This window comes from Gobio gobio (genome assembly GCF_949357685.1).
Source record: "Gobio gobio genome assembly, chromosome: 1".
Lineage (NCBI taxonomy): Eukaryota > Metazoa > Chordata > Actinopteri > Cypriniformes > Gobionidae > Gobio > Gobio gobio.
This window is the reverse complement of record NC_137097.1, coordinates 85606466-85618835: the sequence shown is the minus strand read 5'-3', so window position 1 is coordinate 85618835 and position 12370 is coordinate 85606466. Positions and strand designations below refer to the sequence as shown.

The 12370-nt window shown below is 41.3% G+C and overlaps 1 protein-coding gene across 1 annotated transcript in view; it reads right to left on the bottom strand.

Annotated features, from left to right (window-relative positions):
- Positions 1-6354: 6354 nt before the first annotated feature.
- LOC307132272 (uncharacterized protein) overlaps positions 6355-12370 on the bottom strand; it is a 40164-nt gene continuing 34148 nt past the window's right edge. The window contains exon 2 of the mRNA XM_079826471.1: positions 6355-8658. Within this exon, the coding sequence (XP_079682597.1) occupies positions 7589-8653 (1065 nt within the window). The 5' untranslated portion in view covers positions 8654-8658 and the 3' untranslated portion in view covers positions 6355-7588. The remainder of the gene's footprint in view (positions 8659-12370) is intronic.

Sequence of the window (12370 nt, the reverse complement as noted above, 5' to 3'; positions counted from 1 at the left end):
GGAGGTTACTGTTAGTCCCTGGAGAACATGTGGTGAAGATGGGGGAGAATTAAAAGTGCACTGTTAATGAAAGTTCTAAGTCTCGTTTTCATTTATTTCATTATGTGAAAGTGTTTAGGCGAACCCGATATAAAAGCTCGGTTACAAAGGCTTAAGCATTTAAAAAATGCACATTTAAGGGGCTACACTTTTAGTGAAAGTTTTCAGACAGCTTTCAAAATGGCCACCAGACAGTGTGAACACATGAATACCCGACTGATTCGTTTGAAATTACAGGAGGTATATAGTAACAAACACATCAATGGGTTAAGACATCAAGTAGGATGATAAATTATTTTTTTCTTTTTATAATCTGAGTTCAAAGATTGTAGTGTGTTTAATGGGTACATGAGCTTAATAAGTACGTTTACCCCATATCTAGATCTGTATATACATCTTTATCATTAGATGTGCCTCCTAAGGTGATTAAGGAGTTGGATAAGATACTTTATGACTTTATATGGAGAAAAATAGCCACATTATTTAAAAAAAAAAAAGAGGTAATATGTAATACGTCCGTGTAATGCGCTACACTCCAGAGAGCTATCAATATAAACACCCAAGTTTTTAACACGTTCTTTAAAGGGATAGTTCATCCAAAAAATTGTAATGCTCTCCTCATTCACTCAAGCAGTTGTTCCAAACCTGTATGAATTTCTTTCTTCTGCTGAACACAAAGGATGATATTTGGAAGAATATCTGTAACCAAGCAGATTTTGGCAGCCACTTATTACCATAGTATTTCTCCTTTCTTTGTTCACGTCCATCAGGTCTAAAAGAAACATTCAATCATGAGATTTCAAATGAGAGACATCTCAAAGTCAAAATCACTAAAAGGACTGTTGAACTCATCAATCCCATCAAATTTGGTCAATTATGCTGTAACGGTGGGGCCGCCATTACCTCAATTAAATGACTTTCAAAAGTTCGAGCGCCAGACAGTTTTTCTAAAACTGCCAAAATTTACATAACCCAAGATAGCAATTAAAAAAAAAACCCAGTTACATAAAGACACAGAAAAAGTCACTTCATTTTTCACACAGGAATTTTTATTCCTTTCAACAACTTCAAACACTCATCATGGTTTCAGATAAGACACATAAATCAAAGAGAAAAAGAAAAAAAAACCAATATATAAAGGTGACAGGTCAGTCCGTGTTAATCACATTATTCGACAATAGAGGTGAAATCTTGCAATCCCCGCTGACATTGGTCACAAACCCCTGAAAGTTTGCGTCGGCAGATTCGTTCCTCCACCTTCTCGCCTAACTTTATACACAATAAAAAGAAAGAAAAAAGAGAAAACACTTTAAATAAGTACTTAGGGGCTGAGAACCCAAAACAACTACAAATCTAAATTTTGTGATAATCATTATACTTAAACAATAACACATACAGATAGGCAATAGGAGAAAGTGCGTAAGTGAATGGAATGCTTGCGTGTGTGTGTGTGTGTGTGTGTGTATGTGTGTGTGCGTGTTTGTTAGTGTGTTTGTTAGCAGGTGCATCTGTGAATGAGTGTTGGCGTGAGACTGCAGCGGTGATCACACTGACCAATTTGGCGTGAATGGAGAGTTTTGAGGGACCTCATCAGGCTCCAGGATGAAAGGAACAGCCTTTGAACATGTCTCGTTTCCAGCCGATCATAGAAGTGCGTCGCATCAGAAGTCACAGACTCCGCGTCGTACCAGACAGCGTGAGATGAACAAGCGGCCGTTTTTTTCTACGGTAACCAATTACTTCTCTCAATCAAATTAACTCCTCGCTTATGCTGACCAACAACAACATTGACGGTCCTTTTTTCCAACTCTCAGGTGAAATAGACCTCGCCCTTTATACTCATTTTCGCTAATTACTTTACTCCACTCTTTTCATTTTAAAGTGACAGTGAAAGTAAATTCCTATTTGCTGCTCTGTTACAATGCTCTACTTTAATGTCATGGAGATGATTTGTGTTATAAATCACTAGTTTGGTAAATCTGGTGAGCATCAGCATGTTCTTGAGTTTCATGATGTTTCATTCTGCCGGTTCTGGATCACTGGCGTTCTCTCTGTCCTCTCCTTCCAGATGCTTTCTGATAGTTCCGGCCAAAACAAACAGACGTGATGTGAGATCAACCAACAAAACGTCCTGTCGCTAATCATGGCTGTTAAGACACTAATGAAAGAATGAATGATGCGTTTATATAGCGATTTACTATGTTCTACTGTACACCCGAGGTCTGTCCTCACCCACCACTGATGACACCAGCCACAGTGATACAGCACCTGTGCTTCACTAGCCATAAGTGAGAGGAGCGAGAGATAGAGCCGGTTTAGTGGACGGGGATTATTAGAAGGCCAGGATTGATGAAGGCCAATGGAGGGGATCTGGCCAGGACAAACAGTCCTGCTCTTTATGAGGAGTGCCATGGGATTTTTATGACCACAGAGAGTCAGGACCTAGGTTAGCTTCTCATCTGAAGGATGGTGCCTGTTGTGTGCCATATGCATCAGACGTTCAGCCAACGGTCCATGGGCTGAGACTAGGGAAAACTGGGCTGCCGCTGGAAGAGGTGTTAGTGAAGCCAGCAGGGGGCGCTGCTCACCCTGTGGTCTGTGTGAGTCCTGATCCACCTTCACCAGAACTTCTTCCAGCGGCAGCCCAGTTTTCTTTCCCTGACTAACTGCTTCAACTACTTACCGTGATTTCAGACTGTGCATGGATCCTCATGTGTTTCTTCAGGTGACTTTCAATAGCGAAACTCTTTCCGCACTGATCGCACCAGTGGTGTGTGGTGGTGTTTTAAAATGAGGAGGCAAAGTCCTCACATTTTTTATATACATCAGTTGTTAATTCATGTCCGTTACACTTAATAAACATTACATAAAAGAGACCAAATACAGTTCTATTTTGTATTTTTACACTATGTAATGTTCTATTCATTAAAACCAAGTATGCATTTCATCAAGTTTATATTTTTACATTTATTCCAAAATAATAACTAAAGGCAGTACCATTTTAAACAATATATTGTTGGGTGACCGTCATCACAATGGAGAGACACCAGTTGCGAGTCTTGTGAGTGCGACACACACTAATCCTAGTCTCTTCTATAGTTAACCTAAAAACTGTGCAGGGATTACTCTGCAAATTAAATTGAGAATATAATTAACCACAGCATATATGCTATTTTAAATACTGTAGTCTATGTCAGAGACGTGATGTGTTAGTCTGTGAAAATACCATGTCAGGCAGACTACACAAATACTAATCTTGACATTGTTAGCCTCTTGTCTTACATTGTGCATTTAACTTAAAATATTTCATTATATTAATGAATTAGTATCTTATTGTAGAGCCTCAGGAAATCTTGCTCATTGTTGAGCCCGATCTCACACAATTTTTGCCATACAGATACGTTCAAGACATAATTATAAACTGTCTACTTTTGTCTGTGTACACACAATAACAAAGGCCGTGGACGGAATGGATTTATTTGCATGCACTCCACTCAAAACGTTGTCTTCATTAAAAAAAAAGAAAAAAGAAAATTATATATATATATATATATATATATATATATATATATATATATATATATATATATATATATATATATATATATATATTCTGTTAAACGCAAAAGTTAGTTTTTAATTTAAAAAAAATGTCATGTGTCACTTCTCTCCCTATACCTATGCAGTGACTACAACCCCCCAGGAGAACGGTAATTAACTAAACGTTCTAAATAAATATGCACATAAAGGCATATTTTGTATCACTATGACACGTCCATTAGAAAATATCATCAATAACATCTCGTTATTACCCATGGAATTGATTTTTATTTTATTTTATAATGCATCTTGAGGTGTACTTATATTGTAAGTATGATTTTTACATCATAAAATGTCATAATTTAGAAATAAAAGGCATTTTTTCTATACTGATGTTTGCCCTCTAGCTGAATGCTCCGTTTCAAGGGGCGTGTCTGCTGTGAGACTTCAGTAAAACGCCCACTGTTGTGATTGGCTGACATCTCTGCATTTGAAATTAGATCTTGTGGCGGAGGGGGCGTGGTTTAGCAAGGTCTACGAGTCTGCCAGAGAGACGGACTGATACCCTTTTCCACCAGAATGAACCGGGTTCTAGTTCTTAGTTGGTTCAACTGACAAGCCTTATAAGAACCGGTTTGCTTTTCCATGGGCTAACGAGCCGCCACAGAGCCATGTGTCACTGTATAGGTCTCATCTCTCAGCAACGCCAACGCTAGCGAGGGAGCGGGAAACACACACATCAAAACACCGCATGAGAGAATCAAAAGCATGAGGGGCCCGTTCTTCGTACCTCGCTAACTCAGTTAGCTGGATTTGATTGTTGACGATTTGGCATGATCTTGGATTGTTTGGTTCTTCGACGCTCATCCTGGACTTGCTGTCATAGCAACAGGTCCTTGAGCTTAAACCTGCTTGGGAGCAGGCTTATTTCATGTAAACAGGATTAGATTGCATCTTGAGGTGATACTTAAAATCTGTCCCAGCCACTGCTACTTTATTACAAGAGTTCATTCCTGAACCAGGGGCAATAATAATCATTTTAAATAATAATAATATACACATTTCAAATTGTATATGTATATGAGAATGTATATAATATTATAATGTTGTGTATAATACTATAGACACAGCCGCTTGATTGAGCGATTTATTTGTGATGGAATAATTACTTTATAATTTTATCTGAGGTTTGCACACATGTTCTACAGTTAATCTGAGCCGTGCATTAATTTAAGTGATGACGGATATTATGGGATGGCTTGATGCAGCGCAGGAGATGCAGAGAATTTGATCTTGACCCTTAAGAAACTTTAATACTGTCACGTTACAAATCTGCTTCAAATTGAATTAAAAATTGAATTACAACATTGAGATAAAAATGTAAAGGGTGTACAAATACTGTATAAAATTGTGAATATAAATAATTGGTAATCATGTAAAAAAAAAAAAAACATTTGTCATTGATCTATTATAACTTTTATGTTGGTTTGGTCGTTTAGCTGTTTCCTTATAAAGGTCCAGATATTCGTGGGGTTTTTTTGTGTAATTTGTCGAGTTTTTTGCCAGGTGGCTTTTTTAATTATATGATGTCATTGCGTTGCTGTCTTGACGCCAGCCAATCGCTGCATTGCTGATCATGGTTTCGAGTATCGATGCATCTGCCCTCTTCAGGGAAAACAAGAACGTGCAGTGATCTTAGATCATTTAATCCAGATATTTAAATCCAATCCGCAAATTCGTTTGAAGAACCAAACTAGCCAGACATCAGTTATCAGGATTAAAAGATCTGAGATCTGTCAAATCATCTCAGATGTATTAAGCGAGGTACGAAGAACGGACCCAAGGAGTCATATGCTCTCGCCGGACTCGTTGTCATACAGTGATCGGTCTGCACAGCACCGCTGCATCTCGAACAAGCCTTCCATCAACAATAGCAAACAGTGCGTTATTATTGATCCGCGTGGATCCTACATCGGCATCAAAACACAGCGAATCCAACGCATTTGTGCAGCTCGCCGTAATTTGTATAGACGGAAATTACAAACGAGCAGCAGCATGTTTCAGTGAAAACAAACCTTAACATCACTGATCACAGATCAGAAGGAACTGGAAAAAGACTTCTGTTTTCATTTACATCAACACTGGGCTGCCATGATCTCTCGAGGGCATACTCACATGGGCGTGCCAAATTCTCTGGACGGGCAAAGCATAGGAAAGGGAGGTACCGTTCATGGTAATGACGTCATAACATGGAGAGATTTCAGATCGGCTCGTCTGAGCTGTCATTTTCTCAAAGGCAGAGAAAAATAGTCAGAACTCAGTTTACACCGATCGAAATTTCTAGCCACTTGGGGACAATATTCAGGCTCGGGGAACTCATATTAATGTTGAAAAACCTCATAAAATGAAAATTTCATGCCATGGGACCTTTAAAACTCTGCTGAAGCAACAGTAACAGGCATGGTAAGACAGAATAAAAACGGTGCATGTCACTGAATAGATCATGTGATAGAGTTGTTCTCAACAATAAAAAACTGACCAGATCTTGAACTGTTTTCATCCCAGAGATGTGTCTTTGAAAGGCTGCATGGAATGCAATCAATTGTTGTGGAAGGGCTGGAGACAAGTCTTTGTTATATCTCTCCACTAATCTCTGTTCCCTTTCATATATCGCTTTCTTCTCCTCAGTTGCATGTGTGGCTGCACCACTCTGAACAAATCGGCAACTGATTGAAAAAATGAAAATCACACCTCGTTTTCTTTTCTTTTTTATTTGTCGCAGCGATGCAGCTTCATATATAAAAATTACAGAGTAGTTCTACTGCAGTCGCAGGATGCAAAAAATAATAAACGCAAACAAGAAATGACATAGAAATTAGACATGGAGAAACAAGAAATTACTACACATGACATGACACATATGTTTATTGTGGCCACAAATTAAAAATGAATTCCCTCGTTTTAATTAAAAGTTCCCCATAGGTGGGCCCCCTATTGGCCCGGGCCCATTTACACCCTGCATGCCCAGACACTATGCCACTGGTTGGAGCTAAACTCTGCAGGACAATGGCCCTCCAGGACCGAGATTGGAGACCCCTGCTCTAGAGGAATACACATGAAAGAAGTGCAATTCTGTAAACCAGGTGAAGTCACGGACGGGTTGACCCCTGTAACCTTAAGGTCAACTAGGAACAGATCTATGGGTGACATGTTGAGGGACTCAAAATACCCAAATACCAACACCAGAATGTGCCTGAAAAAGTTGATTAAACACTTCACAGAAAACATATGACTAAAAGTATATTTGAGTCACTTATTGAATATAGAAATTATTATGATATTAAAACGATTATCACTGAAGATATGTTGAAGAGACAAGGGTTTCTAACCCAACCCTTCACTATATTATTTGTGAACTAATTTCTTTTTTAATAGTTAATCTATTTTCAGCAGTCATCGTCAATCTTGTACATGTAGGCTACTCTGTTCACAGACAGGACGATGTACCTTTCATTTCCCCAAGCTGTGTGCTCACTAAAAACCCCACGAGTGGCTTTCAGGTCATTTCAAGTTTGATTTTGACGTGACAAAGCGGTCTATAAGTGTCAGAGTTGTTTACTTTAATTAGTCTTCCCATTATCGCCATCATTATCTTCAGGCCAATCTGTGAACGCACACGAAAACAAGAAGCGGGATTAATTCGACGAAACTTCATATTCAATTATAACGATCATATCGAATCATATCAACAAATCACAGGACTTCACGCATTAGGGAATCTGCTTTATGTCAATGGTGAGAGAGGAGGCGCATCTCCTTCTGTAACTTCACCTGCGGGTGTCGCTGTTGGACAGTATTACTTTATAAAAAACTGACTTTTACTCTTTTAATCATCAAATTCATGAATATTTGCTTTGTTTTATTACTGTAATATTGATTATTTTGTCATCCAGTTTTTTGTTTTGAGGAGGCACTGCCTCCCTTGCCTCCACAGAGGAAACTCCCCAGATCACTTGTGCGGCTTCTCTCTGCTGTGGTTCCTCTCGTGTGTTTTCATGTGTCCTGACTGACTGAATCTCTTGTCACAGTGTGAACACTTGTAAGGTTTTTCTCCAGTGTGGATCCTCTCATGTGTTTTCAGACTTCCTGACTGACTGAATCTCTTGTCACATTGTGAACACGTGTAAGGTTTTTCTCCAGTGTGGATTCTCTGGTGTAGTTTTAAACTGCCTGCTGTAGTAAAAGTCTTCTCACACTCAAAGCACATGTACTCTCTAACACCAGTGTGTCTTTTCTCATGTTTATGTAAATATTCCATCAGTGAGAAACTCTTTCCACACACAGAACATGAATGTGGCTTCTCCTTCGTATGAAGGGTCAGGTGTGTCTTCAGGTTTGATAGACAATGAAACGTTTTTCCACACTGATCACACTTGAAAGGTTTTTCTCCGGTGTGGATCCTCATGTGAATATTAAGGTGCTCTGATTTTGTAAATCTCTTCCCACACTGATCACATGTGAGCGGCTTCTCTCCAGTGTGGATCCTCATGTGAATATTAAGGTGGTCTGATTTTGTAAATCTCTTCCCACACTGATCACATGTGAGCGGCTTCTCTCCAGTGTGGATCCTCATGTGTACTTTAAGGTTTGATGAAACAGTGAATCTCTTCCCACACTGATCACATGAGAACGGCTTCTCTCCGGTGTGGATCTTCATGTGTTCTTTAAGGTTTGATGAAACAGTGAAACTCTTCCCGCACTGATCACATGAGTACGGCTTCTCTCCCGTGTGAATCCTAATGTGCTGCTCTAGATGGCCTTTCCTTGAGAAACTCTTTCCACACTGATCACATTCAAATGGCTTCTCTCCAGTGTGAACTCTCATATGGACATCAAGACGTTGTTTGATTGAGAAACTCTTTCCACACCGAGTGCAGGTTGTAGATTTCTTGGCTCTTGTTTTCTTAATAAATGTCTCTTTAGTCTTTGAGCGACTCAAAGGTTTTTCTCCAGGTTTGACATGATGTTCCTCCTCCACTTCACTCAGTTCTTCACTCTCCTCACTCTCTTCCATCACATCTGAAATGAGAGAAATAATTAATTTAATTCCAGAAAGCATGGTTAACATATCAACATATATACCTTAAACTCTCGGTTGATTAACCCAAACCTTGCTTACTCGAGGTATGCTGGTTTCAAAAATGCGTCCAAGAGTAAGTTCAGCCAACTCAGAGTATGTTAACCACGAACAGACAAGACATCCTCAACAGAGCAACGAATCGGTGATTCACCATGGAAACAGACGCTAAGAAAAAGTATGCCAATCTACTTCCTCTTCCTCTTCTACTTTTGTTTAATGGCGATTTACATAACCTACTTAGTGCACATTGCTACCTGTTTGGTGGTTGTGCAATAATTTTTTTCAATATCTTCGTTTAATAAGTCATATTTATTCACAGAGAATAAGGATTATATTGTTTGTTTAAAGGGTTGGTTCCGTGTTTTTTTTTCTAGGCTTGGTTGTGTTAATGGGGCGCAGTATAACATGTCTTAATGCTTCTTTTTTTTTAAACGCCATATTTTTCTTATATTTTACCTTTATTCCACACCGCTGTCTCCACTGTCCTTTGAATGGCTCGTTTGCTTCCTGCTTCTATGAATCCCTTCTTTCTCTAAACATAGGCAACATCTCTATGGCCAAAGAGCTCTAGTTTTGTCTCATCTGACCAAAGGACAGGTTTCCTGTATGCATCATTTTTCTCCAGTTTCTTCAGATGTGGAGTTTTTCTTGGTCAGCAACCTTGCTGTCCATCCCTGTGCAGAGCTCTAATGACCGTCTTCTTGAGACATCAATCCCAAACTTGGCTAAATCGTTCACTAGTCTCTTGGCATTTGTTCTTAAGTCTTTAGAAATCTCTCCCATTAGTTTTCTTTCCAAAGTTTTTGAAATCTTCCTGCCTTTGCCATGCTTTGGCCAGAGTTGAACTGGCACCCCGACTGAGCCTGGTTTCTCCCAAGGTTTATTTTTCTCCATTATGCCTCTGATGGGGTTTTGGTTTCCTTGCCACTGTCGCCTCTGGCTTGGCTTGCTCAGTTGGGGACACTACATTTTCAATCTAAATTTTCAACTAAATATCCAAATTAATCTAATTAGTAAACTAAAATAATTATATAAACTAAATTACTGATCTGCCACATTGTCACTGTATGATAATTGGAATGAGCTGATGACATCACCATTTTCTCCGGAGCGGCTGTACGGCCGAATCAAATTCTGTTGCATTTTCCTGTTTAACACTGTGAAGCTGCTTTGAAACAATCTGCATTGTAAAAAGGGCTTTATAAATAAAGTTGACTTGACTTTGATAAACATGTACATCCTTCTCCTACTTTGTGAGCATTAAAAAATATTTTTTTGAAGTCTAAGCTAATTTGTTTTGTCTTTGCCACGATGACAGTACATAGTATTATAGGATATAGGATATACTTCGAGATGGCGCCGAGGATGGCTGCTTCGTTGCGAGCTCCGCTGAAACATTGTAGTTTCTTGTTTGTTCTGTTTATAGTTTTTGTGTTTTTTGTCTTGGATGTTGTCTGCCTTACTACATACGACAAACAGACACTTTTGGACATTGGTTCGGCAATCGCACACCGAAAACCGGACTTTAAATTCCTCAACGACGACGCGCTGTTTACAAACACGGCAGCAGAACCCTTTGTATGGTCGGCCCGACCGCGCAAACGCCGCCGGAGAAGAGTAAGCAGAGCCGGCGTGCTCATCAGAGTAAGACGCCGTGCAAACCGACCCCCGCTCCCCAGTATTTTACTGGCTAATGTTCAGTCTCTGGACAATAAACTCTGCGAGCTGAGAGCACGGATCTCTTTCCAACGAGACACGAGGGACTGCTGCATTATCTGCCTTACAGAAACTTGGATGTCTGCTGAGATTCCAGACTCGGCCATCGAAACCACGGGGTTCTCCGTGCATCGGATGGACAGAGAAAAAGATCTCTCCGGGAAAAGCAAAGGCGGGGGTGTATGTTTTATGATCAACCGATCCTGGTGTGATCAGAGGAACGTACATTCTATCAAGTCTTTCTGTTCTCCTGATCTGGAATTTCTCATGGTTCTGTGCCGACCATTCTGGCTACCGAGGGAATTCACAGCGGTCATCATCACAGCTGTGTATATTCCCCCACAAGCCGACACAGACCGGGCACTAAAGGAGCTGTATAGGACAGTGAGTGAGCAGGAAACCGCGCATCCTGAGGCTGCGTTTATTGTGACCGGGGACTTTAACAAAGCCAACTTCAAGCGCATTGCACCTAAATACCACCAACATGTTAGCTTCAACACGCGAGGGAACCGTATTCTGGATCACTGTTACTCTCCCTTCCGGGACGGTTACAAGTCCCTCCCTCACCCACCATTCGGCAAATCGGATCATGCTTCCGTTCTCCTTTTGCCCGCATACAGGCAGAGGCTGAAACAGGAAGCACCCGCCCTCAGAACCATCCAGTGCTGGTCGGACCAATCAGACTCTATGCTACAGGACTGTTTTGATCACGCGGACTGGGAGATGTTCCGGTCGGCCTCTGATGACGATATCGAGGTCTACGCTGATAGCGTAACGTGTTTCATCAGGAAGTGCGTAGAAGACGTTGTTCCGACCAAAACAATTCGGCTGTACCCAAACCAGAAACCGTGGCTAAATGGGGATGTTCGGGCCTTCACTTTTAACTCCGGTAATGCGGAGGAGCATAAACAAGCAAGTTATGCCTTCCGGAAAACCATCAGAGCAGCAAAACGCCAGTACAGGGACAAGATTGAAGGACAGTTCAACACCACCGACTCCAGAAGCATGTGGAGGGGAATTAACACCATCACGGCCTATAAAGGGAACTCAAACTCCACCGTGAACACCGCTGCCTCTCTCCTGGACGAGCTGAACACCTTCTATGCTCGCTTCGAGGGAACTAACACCGCCCTCGCGGAGAGAGAGTTCGCGGCTGAAGATACTGAGGTTAGTTCACTCTCCGTATCTTTAGCGGATGTAACCCGATCCTTCCGGCGGGTGAACATCCGTAAAGCCGCGGGTCCAGACTGCATTCCGGGCCGCGTCATCAGAGCGTGCGCGCACCAACTGGCTGGAGTTTTCACGGACATTTTTAACCTGTCCCTCTCCCTGTCTGTGGTCCCCACATGCTTCAAAACGTCCACCATTGTGCCTGTACCTAAGCAGTCAAAAACACTCTGCTTAAACGACTGGCGTCCTGTTGCTCTGACCCCCATCATCAGTAAATGCTTTGAGAGACTAGTCAGAGACCACATCTGCTCTGTTTTCCCCCCCTCACTGGACCCACTGCAGTTTGCATACCGCATAAACCGCTCCACTGATGATGCCATTTCATCCACAATTCACACTGCTCTCTCCCACCCGCATAAGAGGAACTCGTATGTGAGAATGCTGTTTGTAGACTACAGCTCAGCATTCAACACCATTGTGCCCTCCATACTTGACGTGAAACTCCGGGCTCTCAGCTTAAACAGCTTGTTATGCAGCTGGATCCTGGACTTCCTGTCAAACAGACGCCAGGTGGTCAGAATGGGCAGTAACATCTCCTCATCACTGACTCTCAACACTGGAGCCCCTCAGGGCTGTGTTCTCAGCCCACTCCTGTACTCCTTGTACACACATGACTGTGTGGCAACCCACAGCTCCAACACCATCATCAAGTTTGCTGACGATACGACGGTGGTAGGTCTCATCACTGACAATGATGAAACGGCC